Source organism: Aplysia californica, unplaced genomic scaffold, assembly GCF_000002075.1.
Source record: "Aplysia californica isolate F4 #8 unplaced genomic scaffold, AplCal3.0 scaffold00550, whole genome shotgun sequence".
NCBI classification, from domain to species: Eukaryota; Metazoa; Mollusca; class Gastropoda; order Aplysiida; family Aplysiidae; genus Aplysia; species Aplysia californica.
In genome coordinates this window covers 338,646-356,483 of record NW_004797820.1, presented here as the reverse complement: position 1 = coordinate 356,483, position 17,838 = coordinate 338,646, and the positions used below count along the sequence as shown (strand labels likewise).

Genomic DNA, 17,838 nt, shown 5'->3' with positions numbered 1-17,838 from the left:
GGGTAAATAGGGATGTATGGATTCGAGTTTGCACAATGCGAATAAAACTCGAAGAAAAAAATTTCGCTCCCGCGAACCGGATTCGAACCAGTGACCTAAGGATTGCTCCATTTCCTCTACAGTCCTCCGCTCTACCAACTGAGCTATCGCGGGCCCTGCATATTGTCGTTTGACTTTTACCACAATCGCACAATCGAAGAAACCAGCTCTCTTTTGCCAAAGTTAATATAGGTAGGGCATACATTTTTTCTCACAGCTGGAGACTTCCTGTGCTCATCACTACTTTTTACGTCTCTCTTTAGGCCTAGCAGAGAGTATATTTTAGTGTCTCTGGGCCTAGCTAGCCTCTACTTTCATTTTCCCTTTCTGAGGAACTGGACAAGACGGTTGCTGGGCGTATGGGCGACTTCTCATCTCCACAACCACCGCAGTCTACAAGTTTTTTAATGGCCTCAAATAACTGTGATGATCCAACTCAAGATGGTGACAAGAAAGACAATACGTTCCTCTATTTATCTTACATAGATGAAATGGAAGACCGAGTACAAGCCCTGCGACGGAACGCTTCTTCCCTTGCCGAAGAAAGAGACAGCCTGCTTGCTATCCTCTCTGATATGAAGACAGATTGTTTGAAAGAGACTTGGACAGAAGGTCGAAAAGCGTTTTTTTACCCTTTGAGGGCTTTCTTTTTTGGTTGATTATTTTCGTTTTTAAAAATGTTCTCTTGTCCTATCTATTTCAAATTCAAGTCACAGCAGAGACAGAGACATTCACACATAGATCATCTAATCTAGATCTAGACATGGACACATGCGTCATGACATGATGACTTATGATAAGGGGATATGACATGGCTTGGTGTGTGTATAGATCTAGATCTAGATCTAGACTTAAGAAGTGTATTTTTAGTTAGGTTAGGACCTGAGGACGACATAGTAGAACTACTAGATCTAGAACTTAGTATAGAAGTAGGCCCTTCATGTATAATAGCTAACTAAGAGGCTAATTAGTAGTGGGGGTGGAGGTTCTGTCCGTGGCCTTGATGGTGATGATGTTGATCTCCAAGAACCTCTAGAGCGTAAACACCTCTGTACAGTGGGTGTCGCATTCAACGAGGTTGCCAGGGCGGGCTTGATGTCCTCGTTGGATCCGACCTCTCGGTGAACTTGACTAAAGAAAAGAAAGGAGACAAGTTTTTATATTACTCGATTACCAATACAGTGGAATCCTGTTATAACGTGAGGGAGGGGACCGGAGCAAAATGTCCGTTATAGCAGGATTCTCGCTATAAGGGATCCAGTAATAAATTCAAGAGAAACTGTAAAGTAGGCCTAATCTATGAGTTTGATGTTCTGTTTATTTCCTTTTGCTATACCCGCTGATGATGATTTTATTTCAACATGACCTCTTGGTCTTACTTGATCAAAAATCGAATCAGGTTTCTTTTTCTAGCACTAGATCTAGCGATGTTGACTGACAGCTCGGTGTTGGCAATCAGAAAGAAAGGGCTCTGGGCTAACTCACCCGCTGTGTTTTTCCCCACCCCACCACACCCTGTGGTGCATCCCGTCAGCTTGCGCACGTCACACATTCGCTCCATCCATCACATTGCTGTGACCTCTCCATCCCCGTATCGGAGAAGTGAGAGGCATGGTAGGCCTTGATAATCTAAACTAGGCTTACGCTGGCCTATCACACGATACGTTCTGCTTGTCTGCCCATGCCACACCCTCGCTACTCAGTTGTTCCGGCCTTCATTGTTGACACACATGGGCTCTCCCATTCTTTGTTTCGCTTGTTCATCAACTAGTTTCTCAACTGGCGACGTTTTACTTATTTATGTATAATTGACCCATGCGAAACGCACAACAGCAGCAATATTCCGCTATAACCGACTCACGTGTTTGTCTGATTGCACTATAGCAGTATTTTATTTACAAAGGTAAAGAAGAGAAAAAAACGGGGTTTTAGAATAGTGCCTTTATAACCGACTTTTCGTTGTTTCCGGACTCGTTATAAGTGGACTCCACTGTACCAATAAACTAGAACGGTTGTTCCCCTGATGACGAAAATCTCTAACAGCATCAGTGTACGCGTGTTTGAGCTGTGTTCTGACCGTCATTTCTGCATTTAAAAATATTTTTTCCTGAACACTTCTCGTGTGGAAACATACCCTCTCACATCTAGGCCTAGATCTAGATCTACTCTACAAAAAAAAGGCAGGAGCTTGGATTTTCTGATCAGGGGAAGAAAAGAAAATTGAAAAAAAAATGGTCTCGATCTAGACCTACCCATCCAGAGTTTATCCTGTGTCACACAGCCCGCATCACGTTCCCACCCACCCCCTCCCATCCCTACCGTAGGCCAACCCTCGCTCATCCTCTTGGCTTTGGGGCCCATATTAGGAGGCACACTAGATCTAGCAATACAATATGTTAGGAATCGAGGATGGGCCTTGTGCTTCGCGTGAGATGGAGAGAAAGGAGAAAAATATTTTGCTCTCGGGGCTGCTAATTGCTTTTATTTAGGCATCGCGACCTTGTTGAAAGCAACTTCGGTCTGTTTGCAACCTCGTTGGAGCTGACGTACATTTACAAAGAGATATAGAGGAAAAACTCGGGGATTAAGGATTCCCCCGTTGGAGCCAACTTCTCGTTGAATGTGACCTCGTTGCATGCGACACCCACTGTATCATTTTTTGTCCAGCTGTCCCGAAGATTGTCCGATTAGGGAAGGGGGGGGGGGGGGTGCAGTTTGTGCAAGCAACTACTAAACGCTGCTTAATGTGAACACGTTATATGAAAGCACACATTACTTTACTAGGATACGATAAACTTCACCTTCTCCTCTCACTGTAACTAAATTTTCTTTATTTTCACGAATGTACAGTGTACATATTGTAAACAGACTTTTGGTCACCAAAATTCCTTGAAAAAGGTAATTGTATTGAAAATTTCATTCAATTTTTAAATGAATTAACATCAGCCTGGCTTTTAATTTTGTAAAATCTGCCACTCTCTGCGGATATATATGCTTTTAGAATATTGTTTAGGCTGGAAGCAATGGGACCAGATCTAGGGGTAAGTTCAAGGTATGAGAGTTGAGCTAATATGTGTTCTGTCTGCTCTAACTCCTGTGAGTACTGTGCTTTGTCCACATCTGTGTGACAAAGAACGATATAACCTTGAAGAATGTCTAAATGAGCTTTAAGCTCGTCAACTTTCCTCCACTGGCCACCGTATTTTTTCACTTTTTCTCCTGCTTCAGTGGCAGAGGCACCCGACTGGGAGACTTATCTTTAAATCAAGTTTGTCAGCTGCTTCTTCTAACAGTTTGTGGTGTTTCAAGGTTATGCCTAACAAGATGTGTAAACAGGGAGGGGCCATATGATCTAGATCAATGGGCAAAAGAGGTGGGTGCAAACTATTGTGGTAGCGGCTTGCTTCCTTTTTATCCCCACCTTGCTCAGTCAAAAATGCATTGTTGTCAGCTACGAGTGAATCCAGTGACCGTAGCTGGAACGCCTCACACTGTGCATGTATTCTGTTCCTCGGTGTTAGGCACCACAGGCATGGGTATGTACCCTGTGGGCCGGAAAGCCCAAACATTTTACAGAGGAAATCATAGTCACCATTGAGGAAGACTTTGATTGTTTTATTCCTCCATGCGTGGGACTGCAAACTGACGATGTCCTCGACTAGACCCCCTTCCAAAAATCGGTGAATGTTTTTATATGTGTCTTTCATGGATGCCATTGCTATCACTACAGTGTTGTGTTGAGAATTTGGTGAATATGTGCATTTACTACTTGGAGAGTTGCTTTAAACGAATTTTTACTGTGATCCCCACCAACCTTAACCTATGTTTCTTCTTCCGGAATGATATCATCGCACCAAGTGAGCATATCTTTTGCATCATACTCATCGAGGAGATAGCTTAGAAATTGTGGGAGATCTCTTCTAGTGAAGGGAGCTTCGGTTTCTATGAAATTGTCCTTAAGAAACAACTTTCCCTTTACAGTTACAAAATCTTGGACAAGCTGTTGGGCAAGGTTCTTCTGAGAAGCTTTACTTTCAGTCCTAACACCCATGTCTTTTAGGAGTTGACTGTGTGCACTCTCCCTTTCCTAAAACTCAATCCCAATTCCTCTGTCATAATCAAAGCCTGCTGTGCCGATATTGTAATTTTGGCTTTTGGCCCCTGCTTTTTTCCAAATTTCTTGTCTTCTATTTCTAGGGACCATGCCTAACTCTGTTGCATGCAGAGAGTCAGCATCTGCAGTTGTGCCTGATGTACCAGATGTGCCTGATGTACCCTTCCTAATCTTATTTACCAACTGTGCTCTTTTCTTCTTTGTTGGAGTCCTAGCACTGGTTGTCGGCTTCCTTGGCACGACGATTTAGTGAAAAACTAATGGCTGCCCCTTTGTCTTACATTTTAACACCTTCCCCTTTGGATCGCTGTAGTGCTTTCTCTTTATAAGTCTTGTTGTTGATTGTTCTTCTTTTTTAGTGAGTGGATGCGTCTCTGTCTTACTCATTGCATGGCTGATGGTTTCTATGTCTTTGATCATGGGAGATGTTGTGCTGTCTTGGGTAGGCCTAACTGTTTCATGTATCTGGGCTGGAGTTGATGAAGCCAAGGGAGTCGCAGAAAATGTTTGGCCTTTAGTGGGTGTGAATGATGCACTGACTGTGCTTACGCTGTGCTCACAACTGCTATCATGCGGTATGGGAGAATTTGTGACCGATGTGCTCTGACTGATTGTGTCGGTGTGAGCTACGATGTGACTGTCCTGAACCATTGTGTCTGCATGTTGTACACCTACGTGTTGGTCACTGACTGGGACAACAGACTGAGGGTGGGGGTGGAAAGTCTGACTTGTACTTGTGTGTGGGTCGTTTTGTTGTGTTGAGTCTGTGCTGAGAGCACGGGTACATGTACTCTTTGTGGTTGTGTCTGTCTCAGAATAGTTGGTGCTAGGACTAGCTTGGTGTGTGTATTTTTCATGCCTGCTGGAGTGAGACTGGGGGTCACGGGGCTTTACTGTTGCATAGCCAAGAGAGAGTAGCCTTTTTTGTTCACAGACTGTGCTCGTTTTTGCATCACCACAGTTTTCATTGTAAGCACACCAGATGTGTTGACTGCTGTCAAAAGTGTTTCTTAGTGTTTGTAGGGGCACTGCACTATTTTGACGTTTAGCGTCATGGATTGTTTTATAGCATTTCAAACACACAAATTTGGAGTGTTTGTCACTAGTGTCATCTTTGATACTCAACCCAAACACGAGGAAGAGGTCACTGGCTATTTCCGAACACAAATACGGCTTTTTAAAGGATTTTCTCTGCTTTCCTGTAATGTTCAGTCTTCTGCACACTCTACACAGACAGTTTAAAGCGGATACATGACTTTCAGGGGTGTACTCCATTTTAAGATCTTTGTTGTATACGTCAATAATGTTAGTAAATTCGCGGCCCAACATAATAATCCGATGTAGCTTAACAACCACAACTGCGGTAGTACTGAAATTTATACACTCAAAACATGATTTATTAATGAACTCACAAATCGAATCCCCCCAAAAATTCAATGCACCGTTTTGTTGTAATAAATGATTATTTATCCTCAGTTTGAAATAAGAAAAGTGTGTTACACAGGCAGCAAACAGACACGTGTAGAACACTTGGTACAACACGTCAAAGACTGGGACTTTCTTTTAAAGGTTGAGAAATGGTGTTGCTAAAGTCTATAAATTAAAACTACTTGGTGGGTCTTACGGCACCACTGTAATTTAGACAGTAAATGAGACGATTTTATCAAGAACGCACCCCAGTTTATAACGGTGCGACGGGGTCAAATGACCCCAATAATAAAGGTCAACAGGTACCGGGCGAGGTGATAAATCACCGCGGGACAGCAGGAGTGGTGGTACAATTAAAAGGCGCGATTTCGGCTGATTTCGTGCGCCTTGTTGTATTTTCCAAGACCGCACAGCTTTCGAAGTCACCAAACTTTGGTGGCCATTATACCAATAGCTTCATAATATATATGCCCGAAAATTGACGAGCCCCTGATTCCACCGCGTCGTGACACATGTTATGGTTATATAATAAATATCTTTACGATGAAGAAGAAAATCAAACCTCAAGGACAAAGAAGAAGATAACAATAGAATAAGGGCTGATCAGTGCACAGTGTTACTTTTTGCCTGATTCTGTAACTTCTAGTTAGCGTGACTCAGCAGCCCGCTGGACCCCGGGTAGGGTCATGGGGTTAATTAGCCTTGAAACGACTTTACTGGTGTCGGTTAAGAGGTTCGCATTTTTGTCAACTTTTAGAACAAAAAAAATAACTTCTTCCCCATCCCACACATCGAACCATTACACTGATGCACTAAAAGCTTAATGTTTCGAGATTTATCCTTCTTTGGAATAGTTATTTTCGGCGCCTTAGTTTTTGTTCCAGATAAGTGTTTGTAGAGTACCGAACCCAATTTGTCCTATTTTCAGTTGCATTCGTTTGAATCAACTATTTTTTTTTCAAGAATGGCTTGACATGTCTTTAACCTGTCCCCGTAGAATTATGCAAATTTAGATGGCCAAATTATGCACAAAAAAAGCAAAATTATGCAAGTTACCATAACACCATTCGCGACATATTTTGTACTTTTTCAACAAGAATATGTTCATGTTTTATGTACACAAAAATTGAAAACGGAACGTATCAGTATCAATAATATGTTGTGTATTTGTAAAGAAAACAATACACATCAGTCAGATAAAAACAACCAAAAAATATAATCTCTGTAACTTTCAGCTGTAGATCTAGATCTATCTAGAGGGAAGAAAAAAAAAAAGAAAAAAAAAAGGACATCTGGACCTCTGATGCTGACACATTACTAATACCAGGGACACCTGTCAAACAGGAAACATCTGCAGACTTCAGAACAACTTTAGATGGATTGAAAAGGAACAAAATCCCAACCCATTACCAAGATCTTCCAACAAGGGAAATAACCAACTTTTCACTCAAATGAGACTTATTGGGGTGATTACTTCCCTTTAGACACATAGCGAGGCGTTAATTAATTATTTTGTGGAAAAAAAGGAAAACGACGTGAAAAAACGCGGGGAATCCAAAATTATGCAAATGTTGCAGAATTGCGCGAAAAAACGCGGCCGCACAATCGCATGATCCTACGGGGACAGTTTAACCTTTAGAAATCTTAAATCTGTGTAGGTAGTGAATAGTAATATTTATTAGTCAAGCTAAAAGAGAAGAAAGATGCACATATGCATTTTTTGACAAAGTTTTGCTTCTTACTTTACTATGGAACACACAAGTGAAATGCACTTTATGTTTGTTCGTGAATTATGCCATTTCTGGTTGCAACCTGCATACAATTAAGTATGTTTTTTTTTACAAATCCCAAGCTATGGAAATACATGGGTAGAGATAAACTTCTTGTATGGTATATAAACAGATACAGCTGATACATTCATTCTCAGTTTTTGTGTCAGAAATATGTGGGGACACTCATACTCATAAAGAAATAAAAAACGTGGGCAGTCTTTGCAAAGGGTCATAGAAATGGAAAGAAAAGCTTGAAAAGTCTGGTGCTGATTCAGTGTCACTGGAAAGCTAAAAATTATTCTAAAAACCCAATTACCACAAGCTATATCCCCTCGTCAACTTATAAAACCTAGATACTTTTAAGAAAAGTTAGTAAGGAATTTCTTGAGTGTAACAGATACAATTCATGTATTACATTTTGGATCTGGAACTAAATCGTTTTGTACTTCTGCTTTGAGAAACCTTGTACCCTAAATTTGTATAAATTTTTGTGAATGTATGATATTTATGATTGTATTAGACACATAAAATTGTAGGTGAAGCAATTACATGTGCAACGTCTCAAAATAATTCTCAGAAAATTGCGATTGCGTGCAATGTGGATTAAGATGCCGAAATTCATCTCTTTATAATCTGTGCAGATACCCAGTTTTGCAAGTACATTTTGTATACCATCTATGTTGTGTTATTTATGTTCCAAAAGTTGGACAATTTTTGTCATCCCGTTTTTTTTCATATTGATTTTTTTCATCCACACTTGTCCAAAAAAATTGACAATTTAGCATTGCCGACTTCAGTGCGTCTTTTGAAATGACCAGACATGACAAGATACGATGTCCGTTAGTTTTTGAATCTCAAGAGCAGAAATGCATTTTCAGGTGCATTAAATGATAATTGCCATATATGCACAAGGACACACCTAAAACCCCGCAACTAAAATTCCACTGCTGGTGCGCCATGAGTGGGCCATCCCATCATAGTCTGTTCAGACAATGGGGATAGAGATATTAAAGCATGAACAACTATTTTTTAAAGATGAAACTTATATATATGTTAATATTTTACAATTACTTCATATTTTTTTCATGTCTAGATGTTTTCTTAAACTTTTTTTGTGTGTGTTTTTAGTTCATGCAGTGTTTTATCCCCTTTTCTTAGGGTACAGGAGTTTTTTTTATGTTTCTTTTCCAGAGAGACCTTAAGACTTAAGGAAGACAATTCTTGTTGTAAACCTGGAAAACTGTCAGGGGACTCTGCTGCATTTGTCCAAGTAATGGGCATTTTTATGGTATTTTGTTTACTGCCATGCTTAACCCTATTCCTACGCCCTACCCCCAGGGTTGTATTCTTCACATTTTAGAATACTTCTAGTTCAAAGCGAATGGATCGGATTAAAGAGTAAATTTCCTCTTTGGAAAGTGGCGGTACAAAGTTCCCCACGTCTTATGGATACGATAGTAAAACATGGCATACGGATAGGGTTGATTTTGCTCGTTATTTGTCGTTCACAGATGCCACTCAGGAGCTCCACAGTAGCATCGATCAACTTCGAGCAAGGTGTCAAAGTGTCCAGATCAACATCCGTGTCATCCGTACTGCGGAGCAACAGTCTTCTTTCACAAAAGTGGACTCACTTGTGACTGGTTTGGAACACCAGTGTGCTTTAGGCGACCCGGAGGAACAGGGCTACCGGAAAAAGGCAGAATCTTTCCTCAACGCTTGTGTGTCTGACCAGGTGAAACCTGGACTTATCGACTACAAATTTCAAGGAATGATACTTGGATGCAAATTGGAAGATCAAAAAGAATTTAGACAAAGACTGGAATGTTTGGTGCAGGGGCGTTGTCACATGAATTTCCTGGATGGAATGATGCAACAATTTAATATAGTATCATCATTAACGAGCAGCGATTGTGATGTAATTTCGGAAAATAATCAAGGTCCCAATACTGAGGTTCCAGTAGAGAGTACAGTAGTTTCTTCTTGAATTTACATTGTGTGAAGCACACTCTGCTCAATTGAACACTTTTTTTATGACATGACCATTTCTTTCAATATATAATATTATGTGCATCATATGCATCATGGGCTAATATGCTGTATCACCCTGGAAGAATCTGTAGGATTGTGTTTTGGCATGCATGTCTAAGGTGTATTGTTTCTACAGCGTTTTGTGTCTGCAGTATGTCATATCTACAGTGCATCATGATGTCCACACTGTGTTTCATGCTTACACAGCCTGTCATCATGTATACAATGTGTCACTGTCCGTACAGCGTATCATGTATACATCGTGTCATGGTGGGTGGTTGGCGGGAGCTCTGGTGTGGTTTTCTTCTTCTTTCCTATATAAAATCTATCGTCCTTATCTCCGCTCCTTCTATTTTGTGTTTGTTACTCTCTTGTAACACATCTAATCTTTGGCACTTATATATATGACCTTATTGTGTTGCAAGTGTCGTAAAACTCATACTTTAAAAACAAAAACTATGACACACTGTACTTGCAGTACTTCTTGCATGGATCTGCCATGTTATGTCTGTTCTTAGAGCTTAATTGATGCTGAATCAGTTAGGAAAATAGACACTTTTCCCTTCCTTCACCCCACATATTTTATCCAAGACAATAGATTGAGAATATAAAATGCAGATTCTTTAGGAAATGCAAAAACATTATTTATAATTTATTTAATGAAATTGTTGCATTTATATTTTATTTTATCTGTGTTATGTGCTTGAATCATACACATGCAAGTATCCTGCTTATTAAAGACAGCCTAGCAAGTACACGGTGAACATTTAATGCCCCCGCCCCGAGCAGTGCTACTGAATGAAGGTGTCTTTAGCCCGTTCCGAAAGGGGGGGATATTAACATGTTCTTAGGCATAGTACCACAGTAGAATTGTAAATGGGCTGATTTATCAATGTCATGCTCATACTTTGTTGGAACAACATAGGGGTTTTGCTGCTTTTTGTTTCTTCATCCTTACTATCAGCATTTTCCTCTACTTCTTTTGTATATTTGTCACTCTCTTGTGAACTGCTATTTCCGGGGTGCCTTGATAGTCAAAGCAGAATTTGTGCTGTTGAGGCTAGAAGGATGAGCAGAGTAAGTTTGATTCCCCGTTTAGACTTCTCTGTTGACATCCACCCCTTTGCGCTCATATGACCTTACGCAGTTGCAAGCGCCGTAAAGCCATATTAAAACTAAATGGGGCAAAGGAGATATATATATATATATTGAGACATCGTGGGGAAATCAGGCGCTTGTCAAAATAATAAAATCAATCATAGAAATCTGCTTTTTTTGGCCAAAGTGCATTTTTTTTCAAATTTTCTTTTTTTGGCTCGACACCTTTTACATCCATTTTAAAACACATTTCTGTGTAGATTTTACTCAAAAACATTGATTAAAAGCATAAAAAATGAAAATTTTTAGTTTCCAAAGACTCTCAGGATATGGAAGTTATCAAAGTTAGGCGGCCATTTTCTTGCTAATTTTACCTCTAGAACCAAGCAACCCTGATAGATGGATATTTTTTCACCAAAAGGAAGGCACATGAACAAGCTTTAGAATGATACAAATAATCCCATATGCCCAAAAATTGACCAGTGCTTGATCCCACCACGCCGTGACTCATTAGCAAAAACTTTGATTTTGTTTCTTATTTGTCAAAGTCCCACCTTCTTTCCATCCAGGATGCTTTTGGGCATTGCAGAAATTTTCATTTTGTAGGAAAAATACTGTAATGAGATTTCCTTGAACAGAGTTCTTTGTGTGGGCGGTTGGCGGATGCTGTGGTGTGGTCTGCTCCTTCTTTCCTATCAAACATCTGTCGTCCCTATCTCACCTCCTTCTTTTTTGTGTTTGTTAATCTCTTGTAACGCATAATCTATTCTTCGGCACTTATATGACCTTATTGTGTTGCAAGTGCCGTAAAACTCTTACTAAAACTAAAACTATAAAGTTCTTTGTACAGTGTATTTAAATTCAGTCCAGATGCATTGTGTCTGCTTTCCATCCTGTGTTTTTCCGCAAGGCCACGCCATTCGTCTTCAAATAGGCCTATTAGTGTCTGGTAGGGCATAATGTTTATACCACAGCATCAAACATAATCAACGAAGTGCTTATTTAAATTTTTCTCAAAGTCAGATTATGATTTTAGGTATGTTTGTTTGTTATATTATTATACAGAGAGAGATATCTTTATTCTTTTGTTTGACCTCTTCCTGCTACATTTGTGCATGGATATATGGATCCAACATAATATGTTTTGTGAAAGCATTTTCTGAGCAGGGTATTTTCTACTTATTGTTGTGAGTCTTTATTGGATTGCATTTTAAAAAGTACCATAACGTTTTTAGAAGTTTTGGTTGTGTTTTAGTAACACATTTGATATGTTGTTTGATTTGACAATACCGGGTCATTATAATCTTAACAGTATTTGTAATGTTTTGTTTTTCCAGTTTTGCATTTTGACTCTTTTTTAAAAGATACATATATGAAGTTCTAATTTTTAATTTTGTCTCTGTGCTGTTTCTTGATCAACTTGCAGTCAGAAAAAGTGGGTGAGGTAGGTCGTTGGCGGGCGCTCTGGTGGGGTTTGCTCTTTCTTCTCTATCAGTAGTTAAGTATCAAACATATGTCGGCCTTATCTCTCTTCCTTCTTTTATTTGTCTTTGTTACATTCTTGTCACACCTCTAATCTTTGGCACTCCTACGAAACCATTGTTTTGCTAATACCAGGTAAAACCCTTTTTGAAAAAAAGAAAGAGTGACTCACTGCAGAACTTAAAGTAAAAGCAAAAAGAATAATGTGCAGCCCCCCCAGGGCAATGCCACTGACTGAAGTGTCTTTAGGGCATTCCCAATGGGGGGGGGGGGGGGACATTAACCTGTTCTTATGCACAGTAGAATTGTAAATGGGCTGATTCATCAATGTTATCCTCATAATTGTGCCTGAACTGCAACAGGGAACTGCTGCTTTTTCTTTCCTAATCCATACTATTGTCATTTTTTCCTCTTCTCCTTTTGTATGTTTGTCACCCTCTTGTGACCCGCTATTTCCGGGGTGCCTTGATGGTCGAAGCAGACTTTGTGCTGTTGAGGCTGGAGAGGTGAGTAGAGTAAGTCTGATTCCCTGTAAGTGTAAGGACTTCTCTGTTGACATCTAGCCCTTGGCGCTCATATGACCTTATGCAGTTGCCAGCGCCGTAAAACCTCTGATAAAACAAAAAAAAAGAATTGTGTGCAGATGTTATACTTGGAAAACCATGTCTTCACATTAATGCTGTAAGCTGACAAAATGCCTTTCTTTTTGATTTGGCGTCAACAGTTTTTATTTGCTAAATCGAAAGCGTGATCAGTTATCCTAATTGTGTGGGGAAAAAAAATCAAGGTGTAACTGTGACTAGTTTTTGAATTGGAATTCAAATTTTGGAAGCACTCTTATTTTTCAATGGTTAAGCTGACAAAAAAAACCTGCTGTGATTTAAACAAAGGCGTCTTATCAGCCCATGGCAGATTACTTGACACAATCATTATAACAGGGTTGGAAAACAGGAAAACTCTTGGAATTTTGTTTTATTTTCCAAGACATGGAAAACTTGGAATTTTGGGAAATTGACAATATTCATGGAAAAGTCTTGGAAAAATACATTTTAAAATAGATCTTTTGTAAAAATATTTTCTCGGAAATGTAGAACGCCTCGACTTTGCACATTCTGAATAAGGTAGTGACAAAATATCTGGTCATACTGGCTTTTAGTTTAGTTTTAGTAAGAGTTTTACGGCACTTGCAACACAATAAGGTCATATAAGTGCCGAAGATTAGAGGTGTTACAAGTGAGTAACAAACACAAAAAAGGAGGAGGGGAGATAAAGACGACAGATGTTTGATAGGAAAGAAGGAGCAAACCACACCAGAGCACCCACCAACCACCCACATGCTGGCTTAATCAGGCTGCAAACTCTTAAGGGTGGGTGGTTGGCATGTGCTGTGGTGTGGTTTACTTCTTCTTTCCTATGAAACATCTATCGTCCTTATCTCCCATTCTTCTTTTTTATGTTTGTTACTCTCTTGTAACACTTCTAATCTTCTGGCGCTCATATGACCTTATGCAGTTGCGAGCGCCGTAAATCCTCTACTAAAAAAAACAACAACCTCTTAAGAAGTGTACCATCATGTATTTTTGTCTGCTGAACGAAAACATTTTCTTTCGAAATGACACATTATTTGTCTTGGAAAAAATAAATCTGGTCTTGAAAAGTCTTGGGGACAAAAAAATCTCCTGCTCAATATGAACCTCGTTATAAACTGAGAGAATGTGATAAAATCACTGCACAGACAGTGTTGAGCGTCAGAACATTACGCCTTTAGAAGAAATGCAATATTATAGTAATAGCCAAAAAATGCCATGTTAACCCTATCCGTACGTTGTGTTTTATTATTATATCCATGCGACGTGGGGAACTCTGTGCCATCACTTTCCAAAGAGGAAATTTACTCGTTAATCCGATCTGTACACTTTGCATAGCAGTCTGTCAAAATGATTTTTTGAGAATTACTGAAAGTTTTAAAGAGATCTTCGTACTAGAAGTATTCTAATGTGAAGAATACAACCCCAGGGGGTACAAAATGACCCCAAGGCGTACGGATAGGGTTAAAAGAGTGAGACAGGGAGCGAGAGTACATGAAGTGCTTTTGCATCCTATTATTAAAAGTTCCATTTTCGAAATGTATTATTATATGCAGACTTTGAATTCCAGCTCTCATTTTATTATATTGTTTTGTTGGGTTTTTTGTGGTTTGTTTGTTGGTTGTTGCTGTTTTGGGTTTTTTTTTCCCAGACATTCAATGGTTGGAATATTGTGTACTGTAACATGTGAGACAAAATTTGACCTACATTGTTTTGTACTTGGACGTTGATTTTGTTATGTTTGGAATCCCCATTCCCCCAATTCCAGAGATGAGACACTGTGTGTAGTTCTTCAGCCCATATGTTTACGGTAATACAGGGTGTAATTCTATCCTTTATCATGCCAGAGTTTGACCATAATTACGGCAACTCAATGATGAGACTTTTTATGGCTTTGCCCTCTTCTCAGACTTCTTTCGTTTCTGTCCTTTTAAAGGTGCATGCACTGGTGTCTATGGTGTAACAGGCGCTTTGTAACGTTATGGCACACAGGAGACCAGAGTTCGATTCCCAAGTGAGGAGATTTCTATTCAAGTATCTCAGTCTTACTTACTACCGAGATGTTGTATTCCTCTCAGCTTGGGTGGGTGGTTGGCGGGTGCTCTGGTGTGGTTTGCTCCTTCTTTCCTATCAAACATCTATTGTCCTTATCTCCCCTCTGTCTCCTTCTATTTTGTATTTGTTACTCTCTTGTAACAAGTCTAATCTTCGGCACTTATAATATGACCTTATTGTGTTGCAAGTGCCGTAAAACACTTACTTAAACTAAAATATCTCAGCTTGGGTTAGCCCTGACAGGCAGGTTGAAAGCTTGCCTCCGAAATATGTAAAATTTACTAAGATGGAAGCTGAATTGTAAGCCCACCCTTTGAAAAATCAAAATGATGTACATGTATATATAATTATATGAACATGTGAAGCTTGTATGGTATTCAGTGTCAGTGTTTTGTCATTTCCTTTCAAGTGTCTAGTTTCAGTCTCTGCGAGTATGCTACAAACGTGTTCTGTTACTGTGTTGAAGAAGGTCCAAGTTTGAGTGACATCTTTACTGACGTCATTTTTTTCTCTACTTCTAAGCTATGTTTGTCACACGCTTGTGAACTGCTATTTCGGGGGTGCCTTGATAGTCGAAGCAGACTGGGCGCTCATATGACCTTATGCAGTTGCGAGCGCCACTAAAACCTCTACTAAAACTAAAAATTAAAAGTTGAGTGATCAGAGCTATTATATTTTCCAATTCTCCATCCTTTAATAGTTCCTATTGCCTCTGCCGGGTGCCCTGAAATATGGACAAGATGCTCGCTTTCCAAACGATTTTCACGACAGCGACAGCTAACAGTACCTATAGGTCAGCCCACATTTGTTTCTTTCTCTGTTCTGCTTTTTCGGCTGCCACCCGGGCAAAATTCAAAATTTCCTACCAACTGTAAACGTTTAATGTGTCCCGCGTGCTCATATGACATTATGCAGTTGTGAGCGCCGTAAAACACTTACAAAACAAAAAAGCAAAACAAAAATAAAAAAAAGCTTGTGGGTGTTTGGAAAGGGGGGGGGGGGGTGCTCGCTCTGGTGCGGGCTGTTCTCTCTTTCCTATCATATCAAACATTCATCGTCCTTATCTCTCCTCCTTTTTTGTGTTTGTTACTCTCGTGTAACACCTCTAATCTTCGGCACGTCCTGTATAACTCTCTTGCCCTTTTTAACTCCCAGTGGAGCATAGGCCATCAACAACATTTCTCCAGCGAAGCCTGTCCTGTGCATCCTTGTCTCGCTGTTTCCATGTCTGTCCCCGCCTTTTCCATTTCTGCTTGCACCGCTCACCTTAGTTCTAGCAATAAAACGAATGAAAACTAAACATTTTTACTGAATAGTTCTAAAGTTCATCTCACCTTTGACATCATTGGGTAAAATGTCTTTGTGTTGAATGTGAACATGTTCATAGATGTAACTGCCTGACTACGGTAAACAACCCTGTTGTTATGCACATTTGTTTCTGTCCATCTTATTTTATGGTTATTGTTGTATGCTAATGCCATAAGTACCCTCCAAATTTTGTGATTAAATCCAGTGAACTACCATTTTGCATTGCCTTTTATTGCCCCCCTCCCCTTACTTTCACACAACTTATTTGATTAAAAAAATTTCTCTTCTTCAGTGGTATCCAACGTTCCAGAAAAATATTTTGCACACAGATCTGTCATAGTTCAAGCTTTACCTTGTTTCCCAACGAAACTGCCGCTTAATATGTCTTATCACTTTTCACTGATGATAAATATGGCTTCCTATTGACATTCGAACAATTACTTACATGCCTCTTGATTCTTCCCATATTATCATCACTTTCATGCACAAGGGGGCTATCCCGAAACATTCTGTTTTGAGAAAGTTGAAGATTAAGTTTTCCCCCCTTTGTTTAGTTTCTTTAAAAGACAAGGAGAGTTTTCTCTATATTATAACCAAACAAATATACACACCAATGAAACCAAACTTCTCCTTTAGGTAGGGCAATGCCCACTTTTGGTGTAGGTCGAGATTTCTAGAAACCCCCGAAATCTGGGTTACCCTTCTTGTCCTTAAAAGCCACCATATTCGCTAGTGGGTGGTTGGTGGAAGCTCTGACATGGTTTGCTCCTCATTCTTTCCTATAAAGAAAATCTATCACCTTTATCTTTCTTGTTTCTTTTCTTTGTACGTTACTCTCCTGTGACACCTCAAATCTTCCACACTTATATGACCCAATTGTGTTGCAAGGGCCGTAAAACTCTTACCAAAACTTAAACAACATAATATTTTAAAGTAAATGTGCATCCGGATCGGATGCTGGAACAAATTTACTTTTTATTTTATTCGCCTCAGATCGGGTTTTTCACCTCATTGCCAGGCGCTACGTCGCTACCTTAGTGTTACAAAGTTCTACAGTATTTTTCATCGGAATAATACCTCAACCTAGGCGATCATATGACCGTCTAGACCTCAACCTATGCATACCCACTCAAGCGTAGCAAGTTTCTCTGACTGAACTAATCTGAATACAGCTACATGTCTTGTATCCGCCTCAGGCGCCCGTCTCCGAAGCGGAAAGTCCGGATTTGAGCCTCGGTTTGGACACGGATTTTCTTCGCCCGCTCCTGCCTACCCAGCAGTAATGGGTACCTGACTTCGAGTTGGGGAAGTAAAGGCGGCGTGGAAAGGAACTGGCCACCCTACCACAATATGTCGAAGGCCCAAGAAGTTGTCTCATTAACAAGGCAATCCCCAATGTCCGGATCGGATGCTGGAACAAATTTACTTTTTATTTTATTCGCCTCAGATCGGGTTTTTCACCTCATCGCCTGGCGCTACGTCGCTACCTTAGTGTTACAAAGTTCTACAGTATTTGACATTTTTGGCCGTTTTGGGTGTGAGTTGTTAAGACCATAAGGTCAGAAACTAAATGTTCTATCTGCTCTATTAAAATTGTAATATTATTCGGAGTCGTTATGTGGGCGGTTGGCGGGTGCTCTGGTGTGGTTTGCCCCTTCTTTCCTATCAAACATCTGATCTGTCGTCCTTATCTCCCCTGCTTCTTTTTTGTGTATGTTACTCTCTTGTAACACATTCTGTTCTTCGACACTTGTATGACCTTATTGTGTTGCAAGTGCCGTAAAACTCTGACTAAAACTAAAAGAGTCGTTATCAAGATAGTAAAAGAATACTGAACAAACAACATTTTTTAATTCTAGGATAGCTGTGTGTTGATGAAAGCGGCTATAAATATAGAACAGCGTCTTGAATGGAACCCCCCCCC

General features: G+C 39.9%; 1 protein-coding gene and 1 non-coding gene across 3 annotated transcripts; one reads left to right on the top strand and one right to left on the bottom strand.

The window, feature by feature from the left end:
• Positions 1–67: 67 nt before the first annotated feature.
• TRNAY-GUA lies at positions 68–153 on the bottom strand. The gene is given in 2 exon segments: positions 68–103; positions 117–153. It is a non-coding gene; the product is annotated as a tRNA-Tyr (tRNA).
• Positions 154–339: 186 nt separating this feature from the next.
• LOC101845643 (BAG family molecular chaperone regulator 2) lies at positions 340–9,723 on the top strand. 2 transcript variants are annotated; one of them, XM_005106686.3, is made up of 2 exons: positions 340–651; positions 8,865–9,723. In XM_005106686.3, the coding sequence occupies exons 1-2, from the start codon at positions 399–401 to the stop codon at positions 9,338–9,340; spliced, it is 729 nt and encodes a 242-aa protein (XP_005106743.1). In that variant the 5' UTR covers positions 340–398; the 3' UTR covers positions 9,341–9,723. The 2 variants fall into 2 exon arrangements, with proteins under 2 accessions (XP_005106743.1, XP_035827869.1); XM_035971976.1 differs by lacking the exon at positions 340–651 and adding an exon at positions 3,322–3,412.
• Positions 9,724–17,838: the final 8,115 nt, after the last annotated feature.

What these genes read in the sequence shown, in the direction of transcription:
- LOC101845643 (XM_005106686.3), top strand. Translation starts at nt 399, where the DNA reads ATGGGCGACTTCTCATCTCCACAACCACCGCAGTCTACAAGTTTTTTA. An exon ending in GAAAGAGACTTGGACAGAAG is followed by an intron (nt 652 to 8,864) that starts GTCGAAAAGCGT and finishes TGTCGTTCACAG; the next exon opens with ATGCCACTCAGGAGCTCCAC.